The sequence below is a fragment of the Monodon monoceros genome, unplaced genomic scaffold (assembly GCF_005190385.1).
Source record: "Monodon monoceros isolate NGI ecotype Baffin Bay Population unplaced genomic scaffold, NGI_Narwhal_1 Super_Scaffold_7, whole genome shotgun sequence".
NCBI classification, from domain to species: domain Eukaryota; kingdom Metazoa; phylum Chordata; class Mammalia; order Artiodactyla; family Monodontidae; genus Monodon; species Monodon monoceros.
In genome coordinates, this window is record NW_021703784.1 from 63,971,621 (window position 1) to 63,995,044 (window position 23,424).

Consider the following 23,424-nt stretch of genomic DNA (forward strand, 5'->3'; position numbering starts at 1 on the left):
ACTACCAAAGAGGGAACTAGATCTAGTACAGAGACATGGGAGTGAGGAAGTGACACAAGACTCAAGAGAGGGAATATGGTTTTTTAAAGCTGAAATCCATGAACAGTCTTTTTCTCCATGCCTATGATTAGCTGACAATATATTGGGTTGGCCAGAAAAGTTCATTTGGGAAACACCCGAACAAACTTTTTGGCCAGTCCCATATAAGCACTTTGTTTAGACATTGCATGTGCATTGAGCTGGTGGTGGTTTTTCTAGAAAGTTGTCCTCCTGGTGACATGATTATGGCACCATAATAGTTGTTTAGTAGGAATCAGGTATGTCTCACTGTTGTCAGGCTAGATCAGAATTCATCTCTTACTCTCTAGGATTACTTTTCTTTCTGCCGATGATACATTTTTTTGAAAGGTTACTGTGAAATATAATTTTCCATAATATAAACAGGAAGACAGAAGAGGAAACATCCTCTCTTTCATCATGAACTTTCAATGAAGTTCTAAGAGCATAGGATGCCTCAAGCTTTTGTAGTCTTTTGTGATGATGAGGATACAAGTCTCTCATAGGTCTAAGAATTGACCTGCCTCAAATGAGTGGTTCTCACTTGGAGTCTCTTATGTGGTTATAGACAGATGTTGACTGGGATTTTAGACCTTAGAAAAGATTCTTAGACAAAAAAAACACTGAGTGCCAAAGCATAAAAACTGGTAAAGAAGAAAAATACCTTTTTAAGGGTTTCTTTAATGAGGATCTACTGGTCATAAAAATCTTTGGTTTTGTATTCCTAAAAGACATTTTTGCTGTATATAGCATTCTGGGCTACCAGTTACTATTATTTAGAAGATTAAGGGTATGCTTCAGTCTTCTGGCTTCCATTTTTGCTGTTGAGAAATCAACTGAAAATCTAATTGTTTTAGTTTATTTAAAGGTAATCTCTCATTTCTCCCTGCCTGCATGTAAACTCTGTATTTACTTCGCTTGAAATTTGTTGGGTTTCTTGAATCTGATTTGGTATCCTCCATTGGTTGTTGAAGTTCATCATGTACTTAAATTTTCTCTACTTCCATTCTCTCTCCCTTCTCCTGGATGTATCCTTTTTACTGTATCCTTCATGCCTCTTTTGCTCTAATGTTTTACGTTGTTCTGTCACTAAAAGTTTAGAAAATTTTAGTTCTATTATATGAGATTCATTAATTCTTCAATATTTTAAATACATTTAAACTTTGTGATTTTTACTTTTATTATTATATCCTTTTCTAGGAATTCTGTTTGTTACTTTTAAAAGCCTGCTGATTGCCAACATCTACTCATGAATTCAAAGTTCTTTTTTATTTCTTGAAGCATATTGTACATTTTTCTTTTATAATGTTGCCAATAGTTTCAATGTTGAAACTTTTATTGTATGTCATCTGCTATGTTTTATTCTTTGCTGACTCTCACTCATGGTGCCTTTTTTCTTATGTATTTAGTGATTTAAAAAAAACAATTTTGAGCTGTTCATATGTCTTGTAATTGTGAAAATAATTTTTATGGAAATTATATGAGCTTTGGAATACAGATGGCTTCTTTCAGAAGAAAATTGTGATTGTTTTTGCCATGTATCTGGGAGTACTACTGTTCTGGAACCATTTTCCAAGTAATTCTTAACGTGTGGGTTTTTTTTAATACCACACAGATAGTGTGAATTGGGGCTGCAAATCAACATGAGGGCCAGCCTGTGACTATATGTCCTCAGGAGTACCACCCCCACTTCACTCCAAGGTTTAAAACAGGCAATCATCTTTTAGTCTCTAGGAGAAGAGAGGTGGAAGAGTAGCAGGATAGGCAGATGTATTATTTTTAAATTAAACTTTTAATTTTGAGTTAGTTATAGTTTCATCTGTAGTTCTGAGAAATAAAAAGATATCATGTACTCTGTATCCAGTTCCCCCTAATGGCAACATCATGTAAACTATAGTACAATATAACAATAAAGGTATTGGCATTGATAAAGTCAAGATACAGAACATTTTCATCTCCACAAGGATCTCTCATGTTGCCCTTTTATAACTACACTCACTTCCCTCCCACTCCCAGCCCCTCTTTGATTCCTGGCAATCACTTAGCTGTTTTCCATTTCTATATTTGGTCATTTCAAAAATGTTGTATAAATGGAATCTTACTGTATGCAGCCTTTTGGACTTGGCCTTTTATACTTAATATATAATTCTCTGGAGGCTTCTCTGGGTGTCCCATGTATCAACAGTTTGTTCCTTTGCTTATTAATGTCCTTGGTATGGATGTACCACAGTTTGTTTCCATTCAGCTGTTGAAGGACATCTAGATTATTTACGGTTTTTGGATATTATGAGTAAAGCTGCTATAAAATTCATGTATAGGTTTTTGTGTGAACATAATTCTTTATTTCTCTGTGATAACTGTTGAATAGTACAGTTGCTGGGTTGTATGGTAGTTGCATATTTAGTTTTTTCAGAAATTACCAAATGGTTTTCTAGAGTAGCTGTACCATTTTACTTCCCAGCAGGAAATTATGAGAGATCCAATTTTTCTGCATCCTTGTCAGCATTTGGTGTTGCCACTATTTTTAATTTTAGCCATTCTGATAGGTGTGTGGTCATATCTCATTGTGGTTTAATTTGTATTTATCTAATGGCTAATGATGTTGACCATCTTTTTGTGTGCTTACTTGTCATCTGTTTTCTTCATTGAAATGTGTCTCATGATTTTTGCCTGTGCTCTAATTATATTGTTGCTTTTTTTATTGTTAGGTGTTCAGAGTTCTTTACAGTATAGTCTAGATACTAGTCCTTTGTCAGTTATGTTGTTTGAAATATTTTCTCCCAGTCAGGAGCTTGTCTTTTCATTCTTTTTTTTTGTGTGTGTGGGATTTTTAGTTCCCTGACCAGGGATTGAACCTCGGCCCTTGGCAGTGAGAGTGCTGAGTCCTAACCACTGGACCGCCAGGGAATTCCCTGTCTTTTCTTTCTTAACAGGGTCTTTGCAAAATAGATATTTCAGTTTTGATTACGTCCAGTTTATCAATTTTTCTGTTTGTAAATCATGCTTTTGGTGTCAGGTCTGAGAACTCTGCCTATCCTTAGCTCTAAAAGATTTTTTCCTATGTTTTTTTTCTAAAAGTTTTATAGGTTTACATTTTTCATTTAAGTTCATGATCTATATTTAGTTACTTTTTGTATAAGGTGAGAGACTTAGGTCCAGGATTATTATTATTATTTTTTGCCCATGGATGTCCAATTATTCCAGTACCATTTGTTGAAAAGACACTCTTTGAGTTGCTTTTACACCTAGTCAGAAATCAGTTGGGCATATCTGTGTGGCTCTCTATTGTATTCCATTGATCTCTATGTCTATTCCTCTACCAATACCACACAGTCTTGATTACTGTAGCTATATAATAAGTCTCGAAATTGAGTAGACAGAGTCCTCTCACTTTATCTTTTTAGTTATTCTAGTTCCTTTGCCTTTCCATATAAGTTTCAGAATATTCTTGTCTATATCTTCAAAAAAACTTGCTGGGATTTTGATAGGACTTGCTTTAAAAACTGTATTTTTGTTTGGGAAGAATTGACATCTTTACTATGTTGAGTCTTCCAGTGTAAGAATACATTATGTTGCTTTATTTATTTAGATCTTCTGTTGTCCTATTATGAGCAGAGAATATACTCTATTTGATTGTAGTTCTTCTAAATGTGTTAAAATTTGTTTTATGACCTGGGACATGGCCTGTCTTGGAATATGTTCCAAGTGCATCTGGACAGAATGTATATTCTGTCCCTTTACAAATGTTAATTAGGTTCTGTTGGTTGATGGTATTGTTGGTTTTTTTCTGTGTCCTTATTTTCTGTTTAGTTGTTGTAGCAATTGTTGAGAGAGTTGTTGGAGTCTCCTAATTATTGTAGAGTTATTTTATTATTTTAGTTTTACTGGTTCTGGCTTCACAAATTTTGCAGCTCTGTTTGGTTTATACAAATTTAGGATTGCTATGCCTTCTTAGTGGATGGGCCCTTTTATCATTATATGTTTCTCTCTATCTCTGATAATTTTCTTTGTTCTGAAGTCTACTTTAACTGATATTAATTTTTAAAATTAACTCTTGCTTTCTTTGATTGATGTTTGCATGGTACATTTTTTCCCTTTTTTACTTTCATACTAAATATTTTACATGAAATATATATCTTATATGTAAATTTATTTTAAAGTGTTTTATGTATATCATGTATTTGACATAGTATGTGTTATCTATGGGTGTACATCTTTGTGTGTGTAGGTGTGTGTGTCTGAGTTTCTTAGAGACAGCATATAGTTTTGTTTTGTTTTGTTTTTTTTTGTGGTACGCGGGCCTCTCACTGTTGTGGCCTTTCCCGCTGCGGAGCACAGGCTCCGGACACGCAGGCTCAGCGGCCATGGCTCACGGGCCCAGCCGCTCTGTGGCATGTGGAATCTTCCCGGACCGGGGCACGAACCCGTGTCCCCTGCATCGGCAGGCAGACTCTCAACCACTGCGCCACCAGGGAAGCCCGACAGCATATAGTTTTAATTTACCCTCCCAACTCTCTTTTAATTGGTGTGATTAGGTCATTATATTTAATGTAATCATTAACATGTTAGCATAAACCTCCCATTTTATTTTGTTTTCTGTTTTTCATTTTGCTATTATTTTTCACTTGCCTTCCTTTGTGTTATTTGAATATTTTAAAAAATTTCGTTTTGATTTTTCCATACTGATTTTGATCATATCCTCTTGTAATAGCTTTTTTAGTGGTTCTTCTGTGTATATACAAGTTTATCACAGTCTACTGGTGTCATTATTTTATCAGTTTAATTGAAATGTAGAAACATTACCTCCCTTTATGTCTTGTTACCCTCCCCTGTCTACAATATAATTGAATTAAATACTTCCTCTACATAACATTTATAACCACATCAAGCAGTCTCTTAATTTGTGCTTCAACTGTCAAACATATAATAAAAACTGAAGAGGAGAAGGAAAATGTATTCTATTTAGCCATATTTTGCTGTGTTCTTTTTTCTTTCCTGATGTTCTAAGGTTCCCCTTTAATCATTTCCTTTTTTGTTTAGAGAACTTCCTTTAGCCATTCCTTTAGGGTATTTCTACTGGAGACAAATTCTTTTAGCTTTCCTTTATCTGAGCATGTCTTGAATTCTGCTTGGTTACAGAAGCAATTTCTGGGTCATTCTTAAAGGACATTTTTCTGGTTATAGGCTCTTGGGTTAGCAGTTATTTTCTGTGAGCACCTGAAAAATATTGTGCAACTTCCTTCCGGCCTCCTTGGTTTCTGATAAGAAAGTTGTCCCACTTTTCTGTTCTCTGTGTGTGTGTGTGTATGGTTTTTTCCTCTCTTTGTCTCATTTGTGATAGTTTCTATTGCTGTGTCTTCAAGTGGTTTATATAATCTTTTGTTCAGTGGTACCTAATCTGTTAACCCCATCCATTCTATGTTTCATTTCAGACATTGTACTTTTCATCTTTAGAAATTTGAGTTGGATCCTTTTTTAAATTTCCTTTTTCTATAATTGAGTTTATTAATCTTTTCTTTCGTAGCATTTAGTGTTCAAGTCATGCTTTTTTATAATTGGATTTTTATTTTGGGTATAGTTGATTTACAATGTTATGTTAGTTTCAGGTGTACAGCAGAGTGGTTCAGTTATACATATACATATATCCATTCTTTTTCAGATTTTTTTCCCATATAGGTTGTTATAGAACATTGAGTAGAGTTCCCTGCGCTATACAGTAGGTCCTTGTTGGTTACCTATTTTATATATGGTAGTGTGTATATGTTAAGCCCAGACTCCTAATTTATCTCTCCCCACCCCCTTTCCCCTTTGGTAAACATAAATTTATCTTCCAAGTCTGTGAGTCTTTTTTTTTTTTTTTTTTTTTTTGCGATATGCGGGCCTCTCACTGTTGTGGCCTCTCCCGTTGCGGAGCACAGGCTCCAGACGTGCAGGCTCAGCAGCCATGGCTCACAGGCCCAGCCGCTCCGTGGCATGTGGGATCTTCCCGGACCGGGGCATGAACCCGTGTCACCTGCATCGGCAGGCAGACTCTCAACCACTGCGCCACCAGGGAAGCCCTGTGAGTCTATTTTGTAAATAAGTTCATTTGTATCATTTTTGTTGATTCCAGCTATAAGTGATGTCTTTCTCTGTCTGACTTACTTCACTTAGTATGATAATTTCTAGATCCATCTATGTTGCTGCAAATGGCATTACTTCATTTTTTTTATGGCTGACTAATATTCCATCGTGTCTATATACCACATCTTCTTTATCCATTCATCGATGGACATTTACGTTGCTTCCGTGTCTTGACTGTTGTAAACAGTGCTGCAATGAACATTGGGGAGCATGTATTTTTTGGAATTACGGTTTTCTCAAGATAGATGCCCAGGAGTGGGATTGCTGCATTATATGGTAGTTCTGTTTTCAATTTTTTAAGGAACCTCCATACTGTTCTCCATAGTGGTTGTACCAATTTACATTCCCACCAACAGTGTAGGAGGATTTCCTTTTCTCCACATCCTCTTCAGCATTTATTGTTTGTAGAATTTTTGATGATGACCATTCTGACCAGTGTGAGGTGATACCTCATTGTAGTTTTGATTTGCATTTCTCTAATAATTAGCAATGTTGAACATCTTTTCATGTGCTTTTTGGCCATCTATATGTCGTCTTTAGAGAAATGTCTATTTAGATCTTATGCCCATTTTTTGATTGGGTTGTTTGTTTTTTTGATATTGAGCTGCATGAGCTGTTTGTATGTTTTGGAGATTAATCCCTTGTCAGTCACACCATTTGCAAATATTTTCTCCCATTCTGTGGGTTGTCTTTTCATTTTGTTTATGGTTTCCTTTGATGTGCAAAAGCTTTTCAGTTTAATTAGGTCCCATTTGTTTTTGTTTTTATTTCCATTCCTCTAGGAGGTGAATTGAAAAAGATCTTGCTGCAATTTATGTCAAAGAGTGTTTTGCCTATGTTTTCCTCTAAGAGTTTTATAGAATCTGATCTTACATTTAGGCCTTTAATTCATTTTGAGTTTATTTTTGTGTATGGTGTTGGACAATGTTCTAACTTCATTCTTTTACATGTAGCTATCCAGTTTTCTCAGTACTACTTATTGAAGAGACTGTGTTTTCTCCATTGTATATTCTTGCCTCCTTTGTCATAGTTTAGTGGACCATAGGTGCGTGGGTTTATCTCTGGGCTTTCTATCCTGTTCCATTAATCTACATTTCTTTTTTTGTGCCAGTGCCATGCTGTTTTGATTACTGTAGCTTTGTAGTATAGTCTGAAGTCAGGGAGCCTGACTCCTCCGGCTCCATTTTTCTTTCTCAGGATTACTTTGGCTATTCAGGGTCTTTTGTGTTTCCATACAAATTAAAACTTTTTTTTCTCTAGTTCTGTGAAAAATGCCATTGGTAATTTGATAGGAATTGCTTTGAGTCTGTAGATTGCCTTGGATAGTATAGTCATTTTGATTGATTCTTCCAATCAGGAACATGATATATCGCTCCATCTGTTTGTGTCATCTTCAATTTTTTTTCTTCAGCATCTTATAGTTTTCAGAGTACAGGCCTTTTGTCTCCTTAGGTAGGTTTATTCCTAGGTATTTTATTCTTTACAATGGCAAATGAGAATGTTTCCTTAGTTTCTCTTTCTGATCTTTCATTGTTAATGTATAGAAATGCAAGAGAGATCTATGTATTAATTTTTTATCCTGCAACTTTCTGAATTGATTGATGAGCTCTAGTAGTTTTCTGTTAGCATCTTTAGGATTTTCTATGTATAGTATATCATGTCATTTGGAAACAGTGACCATTTAACTTCTTTTTTTCCAATTTGGATTCCTTTATTTATTTTTATTCTTTGATTGCCATGCCATTGCCAGGACTTCCAAAACTATGTTGAATAAAAGTGACGAGAGTGGACATCCTTGTCTTAATCCTGACCTTAGAGGAAATGCTTTCAGCTTTTCACCATTGAGTATGTTAGCTGTGGGTTTGTCATATATGGCCTTTATTATGTTGAGATAGGTTCCCTCCATGCCCACTTTCTGGAGAGTGTTTATCATAAATGGGTGTTGAATTTTGTCAAAGCTTTTTCTGCATCTATTGAAATGATCATATGGTTTTTATTCTTCAATTTGTTAATGTGGTGTATCATACTGTTTGCTTTAGAAGAGTAGGTGTTAAGTCTTCCCTAAATGTTCAGAATTCCCCTGTGAAGCCATCTGGTCCTGGACTTTTGTTTGTTCGAAGTTCTTTAATCACAATTTCAATTTCAGTAGTTGTGATCGGTCTGTTCATATTTTCTATTTCTTCCTAGTTCAGGTTTGGAAGGTTGTACCTTTCTAAGAATTTGTCCATTTCTTCCAGGTTATCCATTTTATTGGCATATATTTGCTTGTAGTAGTCTCTTTTGATCCTTTGTATTTCTGTGGTGTCAGTTGGAACTTCTTTTTCATTTCTAATTTTATTGATTTGAGCCCTCTCCATTTTTTTCTTGGTGAGTCTGGCTAACAGTTTATCAATTTTGTTTATCTTTTCGAAGAATCAGCTTTTAGTTTCATTGATCTTTTCTATTGTTTTCTTCATCTCTATTTCATTTGTTTCTGATCTGATCTTTATGATTTCTTTCCTTCTACTAACTTTGGATTTTGTTCTTCTTTTTCTAGTTGCTTTAGGTGTAAGTTTAGGCTGTTTATTTAAGATTTTTTTTGTTTCCTGAGGTAAAATTGTATTGCTATACACTTCCCTCTTAAAACTACTTTTGCTGTGTCCCAAAGCTTTTGGATTGTTGTGATTTCATTTTCATTTGTGTCTAGGTATTTTTTGGTTTCTTCTTTGATTTCTTCACTGATCCATTAGTTGTTTAGTAATATATTGTTTAGCCTCCATGTGTTTGTGTGTTTTTACAGGTTTTTTCTTATAGTTGATTTCTAATCTCTTAGTGTTGTGGTCCAAAAAGGTGCTTGATATGATTTCATTTTTCTTAAATTTACCAACGTTTGCTTTGTGGCCCACCATGTGATCTATCCTGGAGAATATTCCATGTGCACTTGAGACGAATGTGTATTCTGCTGCTTTTGGATGCAGTGTTCTATAAATATCAATTAAGTCCATCTGGTCTAATGTGTCATTTAAGGCCTGTGTTTCCATATTGATTTTCTGTCTGGATGATCTGTCCATTGATGTAAGTAGCGGTGTTAAAGTCCCCCATTATTATTGTGTTACTGTCAATTTCTCCTTTTTTGGTTAACATTTGCTTTATATATTGAGGCACTCCTATGTTGAGAGCATAGATATTTATGATTGTTATATCTTCTTGGGTTGATCCCTGATCATTATGTAGTGTCCTTCTATTTCTCTTGTAACTGTCTTTATTTTATTTTATTCCATTTTAAAAAAATTTTTAAATTATTTTTTTGTACACATTTAGTTTTATTGTAACAATTTTAAAAAAAATTTTATTTTTGGCTGTGTTGGGTCTTTGTTTCTGTGCATGGGCTTTCTCTAGTTGTGGCGAGCGGGGGCTACTCTTCATCATGGTACATAGGCTTTTCATTGCGGTGGCTTCTCTTGTTGCAGAGCATGGGCTCTAGGCGCACAGGCTTCAGTAGTTGCAGCATGTGGGCTCAGTAGTTGTGGCGCACGGGCTCTAGGGCAATGAGCTTCAGTTGTTGTGGTTTGCGGGCTTAGTAGTTGTGGCTCGTGGGCTCTAGAGCACAGGCTCAGTAGTTTTGGTGCATATGCTTAGTTGCTCCTCAACATGTGGGGTCTTCCCAGACCAGGAATTGAACCCATGTCCCCTGCATTGGCAGGCAGATTCTTAACCACTGTGCCACCAGGGAAGTCCTGTAACAGTCTTTATTTTAGAGTCTGTTTTGTCTGATATGAATATTGCTACTTCAGCTTTCTTTTGATTTCCGTTTGCATAGGATAACCTTTTCCATTCCTTCACTTTCATTCTATATGTGTCCCTAGAACTGAAGTGAGTCTCTTGTAGACATCATGTACATGGGTCTTGTTTTTGTATCCATTCACCTATCTGTGTCTTTTGGTTGGAGCATTTAATCCATTTACATTTAAGGTAGTTATCAATATGTATGTTCTTCTTGCAATTAAAAAAAATTATTTAGGATTTGTTTTTGTAGCTCTTTTTTTTTCATTCCTCTTTTGTTCACTTGTGATTTGATGACTGTCTTTAGAGTTGTGTTTGGATTACTTTTTCTTTAAGTTTGTGTATCTAGTGTAGATTTTTGGTTTGCGGTTACCATCAGGTTTTGATATAGCAGTCTCTATATGTATATATACAAGATTGTTTTAAGTTGCTGGTCTCTTAATTTCAAATGCATTTCCAATATCCTGCATTTGTATTCTCATGATTGCTGATTTTTATATAATATTTTTGTGTGGACTGTTTCCTACTTTTACTGTATGTTTGCCTTTACTAGTGAGCTTTCCCATTTGTAATTATCGTTTTTCTAGTTGTGACCTTTTCTTTTATGCCTAGAGAAGTTCCTTTAACATTTGTTATAAAGCTGGTGTGGTGGTGCTGAATTCTCTTAGCTTTTGCTTGCCTGATTTTTCCATCAAATTTGAACGAGAGCTTTGCTGGGTAGAGTATTCTTGGTTGTGGGTTTTTCCCTTTCATCATTTTAAATATATCATGCCACTCCCTTCTGGCCTGCAGAGTTTTTGCTGAAAAATCATCTGATAACTGTATGGGGATTCCCTTGTATGTTATTTGTTGCTTTTCCCTTGTTGCTTTTAATGTTTTTTTCTCTTTGTCTTTGATTTTTGTCAACTTGATTAATATGTGTCTTGGCATGTTCTACCTTGGGTTTATTCTATATGGGATTGTCTGCACTTCTTGGAGTTGAGTGAGTGGTTCCTTTCCCATGGTAGGGAAGTTTTTGACTATTATCTCTTCAAATATTTTTTCAGGCCCTTTCTCTCTCTTTTCCTTCTGGGACCCCTATAATGTGAATGTTGATGCATTTAATGTCATCCCAGATGTCTCTTAGACTGTCCTCATTTCTTTTCATTCTTTTTTTTTCTTTATTCTTATTTCTTTATTCACACCACAGCTGTGATTTCCACCAATCTCTCTTCCAGGTCACTTATTCATTCTTCTGTCTCATTTATTCTGCTATTGATTCCTTCTTATTTATTTTTCATTTCAGTTATTGTATGGTTCATCTCTGTTTGTTCTTTAAATTTTCTAGCTCTTTGTTAAAAATTTATTGTATCTTCTCGGTCTGTGCCTCCATTCTTTTCCCGAGATGTTGAATCATCTTTACTGTCATTAAGTTCTTTTTCAGGCTGATTGCCTACCTCCACTTCACTTAGTTGTTCTTCTGGGGTTTTATCTTGTTCCTTTACCTGTAACATATTTCTCTGCCGTCTTATTTTGTCTAACTTTCTGTGTTTGTGATCTCTGTTTTTCAGGCTGCAGGTTTGTAGTTGCACTTGCTTCTGGTGTTTGCCCCTTGGTGGGTGAGGTTGGTCCAGGGGCTTGTGCAGGCTTCCTGTGGCATGGACTGTAGCTGCCCCCTGGTGAGTGGAGCTGGTTCTTGTCCCTCTGGTGGGCAGGACCATGTCAGGGGGTGTGTTTAGAGGTGGCTGTGCACTCAGGACAGATGTTAGGCAGCCTGTCTGCTGATGGTGGGGCTCTGTTCCCACCTTCTTGGTTGTTTGGCCTGAGACGTCACAGCACTGGAGACTGCAGGCTGTTTGGAGGGGCCAGGTCTCGGTGCCAAAATGACCACCTCCAGAAGAGCTCACGCAGATGTGTATTCTCTGGAGTCTCTGCCAGCAGTGTCCTTGCCCCCACAGTGAGCCACAGCTGAACCCCGCCTCCCCAGGAGACCCTCTAAGGCCCGCAACTAGGTCTGGCCCAGGCTCCTATGGAGTCACTGCTTTGCCCTGAGTCCCAGTGCATGTGAAACCTTGTGTGTGCCCTCCAAGAGTGGAGTCTCTGTCTCCTCCAGTCCTATGCAGCTCAAGCCCCCCTGACCTTCAAAGCCAAATGCTCTCGAGGCTCCTCCTCCTGATGCCAGACCCCCAGGCTGGGGAGCCTGATGCTGGGCTCAGAACTCTCACTCCTGTAGGAGAACCTCTGCGATATAATTATTTTTCAGTTTGTGGGTCGCCCACCTGGTGGGTATGGGATTTGATTATATCGCAAAAGCCCTCCTCATACTGCCTCATTATGGCTTCTTGTCTTTGGATGTAGAATATCTTTTTTGGTAGGTTCCATTCTTTTTTGTCAATGGTTGTTCAGCAGTTAGTTGTGATTTTGGTGTTTTTGTGAGAGGAGATGAGCTCAAGTCCTTCAACTCTGCCACCTTGTCTCCACTTGAGTTGAATCTTTAATATAGCTTTCATTTATTTCCTTTGCATTCTTTCCTGTACCCTCTTAAAATGTAGAATATAGTTATAAACTTTTTATATTCTTGTCTATTAATTATATCATCTGTATTATATCTGGGTAGGTTTTCATTGATTGATTTTTCTCCTCATTATGGGTCATCATTTCCTACTTTGATGCATGCCTGTTTATTTTGGATTGGATGCCAAACACTGAATTTTATGTTGATGGGTGCTGGGTATTTTTAATTTCCATAGATATTCTTGAGGTTTGTTCTCTGACAGAGTTTTAATTTACTTGTAAACATTTTGATCCTTTTGAGGCTTGCTTTTAAAAAGTGTTGTAAGTTTGATCCAGAATAGCCTTTAGATTAGGCCTAATTTGGTCCCACTACTGAGACAATACTCTTCTGTGTACTCTTATCTGAGCCCCGTGTATTATGAAATTTTTTTCACTTTGGCTGGTGGGAACTGAAGTGAGCTCCAGGGATTCTTTCCTGTGGTTCTTTCCCCTGCCTCAGGTAGTTTCTTCACATGCATATGCTGATGAGTACTCAGGGAGGACCACTACATATCTCTGGAGCATGCTATTTGCACATCTTTCTTCTCTTCCGTATTCTTCTCTGTAAATTCTAGCTGAATTGACCCACTTGAACTTCTAACCTTATCTTTTCAGCTCAGGAAGATTGCTGAACTTTAACTGGGTTCTCTCTCCCTGCACTGCAGCCTGGAAGGTAGCTTACCTTTTTTGTTTGTTTTCACAGGGATCACTGTCCTGTGTTACCTGTTATTTAATAATATTTTTAAACTATTGTTTCATATATTTCATCTCTTCTTTTTAGTTGTTTAAGGTGGAGAGGGTAAATCCAGTCTGCTATTTCATCTTGGCTCATAATGGAAGTTTTTTGGAGTTAACAATAAACAAGTAAAATATAAACAAATATATCAGGTGGCTATAAGTATACTATGGAGAAACCTGAAGGAAGAGAGATGAAGAGGATTGCAATTTTAAATAGAATGGTGAGAAGAGGACCAGTTTGAGAAACTAGCTATTTTGGTTATTTTTTGCTTTATAATAGCCTACACGCACACTTAATGACTTTTGCTCATGGACGTGCAATTTGGGCCAGGCTGAAGAGAGACAGCTTGCTCTGCTCTGCTAGGCGTCAGTTGGGGCATCTGAAAGGCTGGGGTCTGGAATCATCTGAACACTTCCTCACATGTATGGTTGTTGATGCTGGTTGCCAGATGGGATCTCAGTTGGGTTGTGGCTAGAACATCTACACATGACCTTTCCATGTGGCTGCGTGGCTTCGATACAGCATAATGGCCAGGTTCCAAGGGTGAGCATCTGAAAGAAAGCCAGGAAGAAGCTGTGTTGCCTTTTCTATTTTCTAGCCCAGCCTTGAAAGTAATGTTATGTGTCACAGGAGGTCACTAAGGCTGGCCCATATTAAAAGGGACTGGACTTAGACTCCTAATCTTGCTGGGAGGCATGTCAAAGAATTTGTGGACACATTTTAAAGCCATCACAATGATACTTGAGAAAGGATATCTGAAGGAAGAGCATCCCAGGTACAGTGTACAGAAATGCAAAGACTCTGAGGCTGGTGGATACCTGATGGTTTAGATTTGTTTATTTTGAATTTCCCCTGTACAGTGTCATCTCCTTGAGGGCAAGGGCTTTTGTTCACTGCTATTTTCTCAGCACCTAAAACAGTGTTTGACAGATAGTTGTAGTTTAATTCTTATTTGTGGAAGAGATAGCGTATTGGCAGCAGGTATCAAAAAAATCCTAAAAATGAGTACATAACCTTTGATCTAGAATTCTTTCTTTAGGAAATAAACTTTAGGGAAAAAAATTGTACAAATAAGCAAAGCTGTAGTGAAAATTTGAAGGTGTCTAAATGCCCATTAATAGATTAGGTAAATAAATTATGTTTTGCTTATATAATGGAACACTGCAGTTTTTAAACTAAATGTTTTGACCCAGAAAGATGAGTGAGTGTTGAGGGAAAAGGAGCAGAATTCAAACGCTGGTGTTCGGAGTGATCTTTTTTGGTTAATAATCTTTATATAATATATGCATAAAATGGAGAGGGATCTAATAGGATGTATATCAGATTTTTAATAATTGCTATAGGAGTTATTTTAGACTTGCTTGTCAAAAAATATGTATTACTATTATAATAGAAATACATTTCTATTATAAAAGCAAATGAGGTAAAATTTTTTAATTGATATAGAATAGTATCTAAGCTACTATGAGTGATAAAAAGCACCTTTTAAAACAATATGTTGGGTTCTTTTTATTAAAGAAGGTGGAGGAAAACGAAATTTGTACAGAAGAAGTTTGGGATGTAAAATCAAGATTTTTCAAGAGATTATCTCTTGATTATAGGTTATCCTTATTTCCTTTTATATATTTCTGTATTTTCTTGATTTGCTAAAATAAGCTTCTTTTAAAATAAGGAAGAGATATTAAAAGAAAATAGCTGTAGGGGGTAATGTTAAGCAGCTTTACTTTAATAGTATTTATAATGTGAAAAATCTAAATTTATAAGGTAGCAAAATCAGGGATCTTTTGGTTTCCTTGCAGAGTTCCTTTAATGGTCTCAAAATAGTGACTTAGAAAGAGAAGGACAAATACTATATGATTTACTTATATGTGGAATCTGAAAAACTGAACTCTTATCAACACAGAACAGATGGGTGGTTGCCAGAGATGGGGGATGGGAGTTGTGTAAATAGGTGAAGGTGGTCAAAAGGTACAAACTTCCAGTTATAAATAAATTCTGAATGTAATATACAGTGTGATGACTATAGTTAACAATACTGTATTGTATATCTGAAAATTGCTAAGGGAATAGAACTTAAAAGTTATTATTACAAGGACAAAAAATTTATAACTATGTGAGATGATGGATGTTAACTAAACTTATTGTAGTAATTAATCATTTTGCAGTATATACATATATCAAATCATTATGTTGTAGCCCTTAAAACTGTTACAGAGTTATATGTTAATTATATCTCAATAAAACTAGGAAAATATGACTTAGAACATTTGACTTATACACAGTTCTGAAGCTGCTACTCTTCGTTAAAATGTGGTTGTTTTCCATGTTAATATTATTTTTTATCACCATAATGTAGGTTTTCAGTAACCTTACAAGAGTAATTGAGAGGCTTCCCTGGTGGCGCAGTGGTTAAGAATCTGCCTGACGGGCTTCCCTGGTGGCGCAGTGGTTGAGAACCTGCCTGCCAATGCAGGGTACACGGGTTCGAGCCCTGGTCTGGGAAGATCCCACATGCCGCGGAGCAACTAGGCCCGTGAGCCACAACTACTGAGCCTGAGTGTCTGGAGCCTGTGCTCCGCAACAAGAGAGCCCATGACAGTGAGAGGCCCGTGCACCGCAATGAAGAGTGGCCCCCGCTCGCTGCAACTAGAGAAAGCCCACGCTCAGAAACGAAGACCCAACACAGCCATGAATGAATGAATGAATGAATGAACAAATGAATGAATCTGCCTGCCAATGCAGGGGATATGGGTTCAAGCCCTGGTCCGGGAAGATCCCACATGCCTTGGAGCAGCTAAGCCCGTACGCCAAAACTACTGAGCCTGTGCTCTAGAGCCTGCAAGCCATAACTACTGAGCCTGTGTGCCACAACAACTGAAGCCCACGTGCCTAGAGCCTGTGCTCCCCAACAAGAGAAGCCACCGCAATGAGAAGCCCGCGCACCACAACGAAGAGTAGCCCCCACTTGCCACAACTAGAGAAAGCCCGCGTGCAGCAACGAAGACCCAACGCAGTCAAAAATAAATAAATAATTTTTTTTTTTTTGCGGTACGCGGGCCTCTCACTGTTGTGGCCTCTCCCGTTGCGGAGCACAGGCTCTGGACGCGCAGGCTCAGCGGCCATGGCTCACGAGCCTAGCCGCTCCGCAGCATGTGGTATCTTCCCGGACCGGGGCATGAACCTGTGTCCCCTGCATCAGCAGGCGGATTCTCAACCACTGCGCCACCAGGGAAGCCCCCAATACATTTATTTTAAAAAAAAGAGTAATTGAGGCCTAAGATTAAAACTACAAATATAATTTATGAATGAAATCTTAGATGATATAATAATACTTTAATACATATTTTGTTGCAAAAATGTTTTTAGGTTAATTGTTCTCATTTCACTGTCTTACCTCTTTATTTTAAAGAAATAATTTGTGATTCATTTTGTTCTTACGCACCATAGGATGTGTTTTGGAGATGCAGACAAAATATCTTTGATGAAATGAAGAAGAAATTTTTACAGGTAGACTGCTGATGTAATTGCATTAGTGTGACAATCAGCAGAGCAAGTAACAGCATGTTAGTATTTTTATTTAATAACAAGGCATGTCTTAAGTTTTATGCTTGTTTGGCTATTTTATTTCTACCTGATTTTATTTATTTTTCATTTTGTTTATTTATTTATTTTACCTGATTTTAATAATAAGAAAGTCACCTTAAATGAATATGTGTCTGATAATACCTTGTCTTTAACAAGTGAATGAGGTGGAAAACTGATATAAAAACTATAGAACGTTTAGTTTTGACTTTTGGGTATAATAGTTGTCTATTTTTTACGGATGTATTTATTTTCTGAAATATTAATAGTGCTGGGATTAAGTTAATAATTTACAGAGTCAAAACCCAGACATCTTATTTGAAGAATTAAATAGAACTGTTACCTTCCTGACAGCCTATATGCACTACAAACCTAAACAGTCCTGTGATGTAGCATCCCATTCTAACCTTTACTTAATATCTCACTTTCCTCAGGTCCCTTTAGCTCTAAGTTCAAGGTTCTTTATTTAATCCTCTTCAAGTGATCTCTGGCAAGAGGCCACGTAGAAAAATATCATGTAACATTTTAGGGTTTGCTGGGGGAGTTGGAGTGGAGTGGAGGGAGGATCTTAAAAATAAAATAATCTTCTTCTCATGTAAGTTAAGACTCCCAGCACTACCCCAGGAATTGTTACTTGTTTAAGTAAAAATGCACAGTCTGAATGAGGCTGATAAATTTAATAAACTTCAGTGAGCAAAAATATTTATACCATCAATTTTTTTTTTAGTCTGTGGCAGTATATTAGCCGTCAACTGTGGATACCCAGAAGGGTAATGCTCTAGCGCTTATAAGCTCATAGCAGTTTCTTTATCAAGTAGTAGATAAAATGGACTCTGTGTGTGTGTGTGTGTGTGTGTGTGTGTGTGTGCATTTTTAAGTTTGCAACCATAGTATTATCATTTGTAATAACACTGAAAGGAAGAAAGTCTTGAGAGAAAATGGGTTGACTATAAAATTTAGAGGTAAAGAGGTCCCTTTGTAATGTTTTTAAATTATTCATATTAATTTTTTTCTTAGAAAAATCTTAATCTTGTTAACTTTGAATTGTGTTTGATATTGTTTTCTGCATGCTAATGCCATTCTAAATATATGCATTAATTATACACCTTGTTTTGTGTTTTTTTAATAAGAAACACGAAGTATTTTTTTATGAAACAAAAATTATGATGTTAACTTCAGAGAACTCAGATTTGAACTTAGAACTGTTTGGAATGCCAAGAATAGGAGACAAGATGACTTGAGAGGCCCTGAGACTCCTTAGACAGAACCATCTGTGTTGACCACTTCTAGATGTTCCTATAGTGACCGTACCTTTGGAAGAAATATGTTTTCACTGTTTTTATCCCAGTATGTTTTACCTTTTGTAAATAAGACTATCATTTTTGTTTGTTTTGTTTTTTCAAGGATTCTTTTTTCAGACTTTGCTTGGAAATCTGGCTTTGTTTCTGCATAGAGCACAAAGACAGAACACTCTCTTAGCATATAGTGTTAATGTAACTGCTGTTGACTTTACCCTTTTTCTCACAAGTGTAATATTGCTATGAGTTGCCCACCAAATAAGTAGTTTTAATTTTATACTTTGTACCTTTTTTGTAATTGGCCAGATTTTCTGTGTAGGGAACTTTGTGCCCTTCTAATAGCTCACCTAATATAGATGAAATGTTTTCCCAAGTGGGACATGCTTTAGGCTTTTCTAAAACTTTGCATTTGTTTTTTCTTACCTGTTTTCTCCTATTCATTATAGAACTTTTACTGACTCAAAAATTGTGCTCGCTTCCCTAAATTATGATGTGTCTTCAGATGCTTTACCTTAATGTTGGGTGTAGTGCTTAAATGGAACCCCCACCACCAACCACCATCACTAATACCACCACCACCACATTCTTCCCAACTAGCACTTGCATGTGCTTAAATTTATTTAGGTGTGTTTCTGTTATCTATTACTGTGGAACAGCCTACGCCAAAACTTAGTGGCTTAAAACAACTAGTTTATTTGCTCACAATTCTGTGGGATGGGATTTGGGCAAAGGCTTAGCCAGTCAGTTTTTCTGCTTCACATGGCATCATCTCGGATCATTACTTGGCTGCATTGGCTGGTGACTGGCTTTGGATGGAAGGTCCAAGAAGGCTTTTCTTATCAGGCACCCCAGTGCTCCACTAAGTGGCCACTTTCTCTCTGGGTGGATTGTTAGGGTTTTAACACAGCATGGTGGTCCCAGGATAAATGGATTTCTTTTGCCTGGCTGGCATATAAGAGGAACATTCCAAGAGGTGCAAAGGCAGAAGTTTCCTGCTTTAAATCACACAGTATCACTTCTATCACATTCTGTTGGTCCTAGTTGGCCACAAGGCCAGCCCAGATTCATGGGAAGAGAAAAAAGAAGAAGAGTGGCAAAGAATTTTTAGCCATCTTTAATTTACCTCAAGATGGTGATTTTTTTGCGTTGGGCATAAGTAGGACCAATCAGGGGTAGAACTCCAAAGAAATTAAGAAGAAAGAGGACACCCCTGTTTTCCCAGTTCTAAGAAATACTTTTTTACATTTAAGTATTGTGGAAATCTGTATGCTTAGTATAATATTGTAGAATTTCTTTTTCTCTTGAAAAGCTATAATAAAAAGATTGGTACGACTTTATTGATGAAATCTTAAAATTGGAAAAAAACAGTTTTTTCTTATTAGTTCCCAAACTGGGAGGCAGGGGGAGGGAAGAGATTTTGCCTCAGTATAATTAGCGTGGGCAATCACGATAACAAAAATTCAGATGTAATCTATGGATGATGGCTATGTAATAGATTAAATTAGGACTGAAAAATGGGCCCAGGAGGTTGAGGATAAAGTAATAAGATTTACACGTGGCTAGCTTAGAACTTTAAAGGTCAGAATTTTTCGTTTGTTTAAATTATCCTAGAATTGAATTCAAGAGTAATATGTGATTGGCCCAGAAATTCTTATAGGAATCTTAAGAAAAAACAGAAGAGTGCACAAAGTTTTATGTAGGCATTCATCACAAAATTATTTCTAAAGTGTAATAAAGTCTAGCTCAAGAGTCAGTAAAGTTAAATTGATGAAACAAATTATTATTAATCCATGTAATAAAATATTATTCAGTTGTTAAAAAGATGAGTTAGAAAAAGTTTGACAAGGAAAGGTTACATGATATATTTATAAGTAAAGAAAGAGGTTTCAGGGCTTCCCTCGTGGTGCAGTGGTTGAGAGTCCGCCTGCCAATGCAGGGAACGTGGGTTTGTGCCCCGGTCCGGGAGGATCCCACATGCCGTGGAGCGGCTGGGCCCGTGAGCCATGGCCACTGAGCCAGTGCTTCCGGAGCCTGTGCTCCACAACAGGAGAGACCACAATAGTGAGAGGCCCGCGTACCGCAAAAAAAAAAAAAAAAAAGTTTCAAAACAGCATGTATATCTAACTGAATGTTTGTGTTTAAAAAGTGTGCATGTATATGTCTGTGTTTGTGTAGGAAAAATATTTGGAAGAATATAGACCAAAATGTAATAGTTATCTCTGTGTTATGAATTACAAATGATTTCCACTTTTTCCTTTATACTCTTCCTATTTTGTTTTTTTTGGCTGCGCTGCGCGGCATGTGGGATCTTAGTTCCCTGACCAGGGATTGAACCCACACCCCTGCATTGGAAGTGCAGAGTCTTAACCACTGGACCGCCAGGGAAGTCCCTATACTCTTCCTATTTCAAAAAAAGGAACAAAATTACTTATGTGCAATGCACAGAAAAGAAAGCTATTGTCATTAAAAAGAATAAAAGGCATACATAAGATTAAATTTTGTGTTTACAATAGTACATTTAGCCTTCAGATGAGATTCCATTGGGGATAATATTACCCACATCTGGGTGTGGAAGGAGAGGAGGCTGGAGTGCCTGTACCTTGCACTCACTTATTTAAGGAAAGAACCAGGAACTGCTGATGGCCATATGTTACCATATCATCATTCTTATGTATACTGTAATGTCAGCACTTCTGATTTCTGAATTGTTAGGTAGACTTCTCTTGCTTGGACTGTCAACTTCAGCTTTTCTGAAGCTTTAAAATCTGGCAGCTGTAGTGCTTTTCACCTGGAAAACTTGAGTCTGCCTCTGAAATATACTGTTGAAAGTGTAAAAGCGGATCTTTTGTAATTGAAATTGATTTAGAGTTTCTCGTTCCTTTATTGTGAACCAGAGTTAAAAAGGGTCCACTTTATGTTTCTCAGTTTGAGATTAAAATGTGTAAAACCATCTATTACAAGTGTTAATATAACACCTTAAGCTTATAGCTGAAGGCTTTTTTGTTCTTTGTTATCCTGTTTATTTTATAAAAAATGTATTCTTCTTTATTTTGTTTTTAAATGGGTTATTATTGGTAATTAAATATTTTGACTTGTCTAAAATATAGCGCTAGCCAATCTTAAACATTATACTTCTTTTATAGCAACTTCTGTTTTAAACTAATTGGATTAACCTTAGTTTAAGTAATCTCTTACAAACCCAAAATTATATATGGCAGAAACAAATTATAATTGTATAACCCTGCCAAACAAACAAAAATACCTTGTGGTGGTCCTGTCTTCAATACAAGTCAATGATAATAACTATTCTTATTTAAAAATGGATAATTTAGAAGTAACAAAAGATTGAGGTTAATATTATTGTGTTTTTTATAAAAAAAGGTGAGAAATACATTCTTGTATACAGTACCAGTTTGTATAGTTCATATATGTGCAAAGCCTTTTATGGGGATAGCGAGAGGTCCCTCAGATAATGACTGCTGCCCTAGACTTTGAGGGAAAGCAAGAGATTTACATGATCAGATTTGCATATTAAAATACTGTTCTGGATTGAAGGAAGATGAGATTGGAAGAAGCTGTTGCCACGATCTTAAGATTCTGATTGCTGCAGGCAGGATTAAAGAGAAAAGGAATAGCTCAAGAGATATTCAGATGATAGAAATGATAGAATTTGGTGATTATGTGAGTTGAAGAAGAGGGAAGAAATGAGGAAGGTGCTCCTCTCTGGTTTCAGCAGCTGGTAGATGATGGTACCATTAATTGAGTTGGGCATTACAGGAGGAGGGAAAGAACTTCTTTCACCAAAGTGCCTGATGTAGCCCACTACTGCTGTGGAAAATAGGAAAAAGAGTCGTGTCCTTCAACAGCTTGAGGGAAGGCATAGCTTCTTTGAGAAAGTCTCCTTTAAAAATTTTTTCTCTGATTTATGTACTAGATAAAAAAGAATGAAAAAATTTGTGACCCTAACTCCCTTCTACATTGGTAATTGAAAAGTATTTTTTCCTTGCTTTCCTTTACCACTCTGCTGACTGATCTATTTGGGTAAGCTTGTCAGCTCCTAACACACTGATAAATGGGGCTTTTGGACTTTTGGTCTGTGGGTACAACAAAGTAAAGGTCAGGATGCCTGATTGCTTTTATCCTTTAGTTATGGATTTTGCAATCTTAGACAATCCTCATTGCATTTCTACACAGTTCTCTTTCTGTTTCATCAGGAAACCCAGAAATGCTTGATTTGACTGTGCTAGCATAGTAGTGACACATTTTTAAGGATCAGATTTTGTTATTTTCAACTGAAAATTGCTCAAGTAAACTTGTCTTCATGGGCTTGTTGATCATTGATTTACAGCCTTAAAAGGTGAAAGCAAATATCCACAAGAGCAATGGTTGATTCTTAAATATACCCCAGTTTTTCCAAAACAAACATATATGGTGCTTTATATGTTTGACATATCCATTAGAATATATTTCAGCCATAAAACAGTAGTATTCACACAGAGAAAATAGTATTTTGTGGGGTTTTTTTCCATTTAATCATAGAAAACATAATTATATATATATATTTAAAGATAAATAGTATATTTTTTTTAATTTCAGGTAGAAAATGCTGCTGAAGAACCAAGAGTCTTATGTATAATACAAGATACTACTAATTCAAAGACAGTGAATGAACGGATCACTTTAAATTTGCCAGCTTCTACACCTCTCAGAAAGCTCTTTGAAGATGTGGCCAACAAAGTAGGCTACATAAATGGAACCTTTGATTTGGTGTGGGGGAATGGAATCAATTCTGCTGATATGGTAAAACTCTAAACTGAAAGCATCTTCTCTTAAGCTGCTAATAATATTATAGTCATTATTGTTGTTTTTAATAGTATACTAAATCCTGGAACCCTTCTTAATATTGTAAGCAGGACTACAGAGTCTGTGCAACTCGATATTTGGATCCTCTTCATCACTTTACTTTCATTCTAGATTCAGCATTTGATTATCTTAAAGTTTGCACAATGTCATTTCATTAGTTTTTTTATTCATGTAAGATGATTATCATAATATTGTGTCATCTATGGAAAATTTTCCAACATTTACTGAATGGGATATTCATTTTAAATATTTAAGTGAAAAAAGCAGGATATAAAATCATATGTATTTTATAATCTAATTTTTGGAAAAGAAGAGAAAATGTATATAGAAAGAAAAAAGTAATAGAAGGACTTACACTCCAATATTAACAGAGATTATGCACCAGATAGAGTGGTAAACACCTGAACAGGAAGGTTGGTGGTATCATGACTTCAGCTTCAAAGACCTCACAGTAAAGTTTTAGAGACA

At 36.4% G+C, this 23,424-nt stretch overlaps 1 protein-coding gene across 2 annotated transcripts in view; it reads left to right on the forward strand.

Annotated features, from left to right (window-relative positions):
* USP47 (ubiquitin specific peptidase 47) overlaps window positions 1-23,424 on the forward strand; it is a 121,118-nt gene that overhangs the window by 24,866 nt on the left and 72,828 nt on the right. For both annotated transcript variants that reach the window (XM_029206882.1, XM_029206883.1), the window contains exon 2: window positions 22,690-22,893. In XM_029206882.1, coding sequence (XP_029062715.1) covers window positions 22,690-22,893 — 204 coding nt within the window. The remainder of the gene's footprint in view (window positions 1-22,689; window positions 22,894-23,424) is intronic.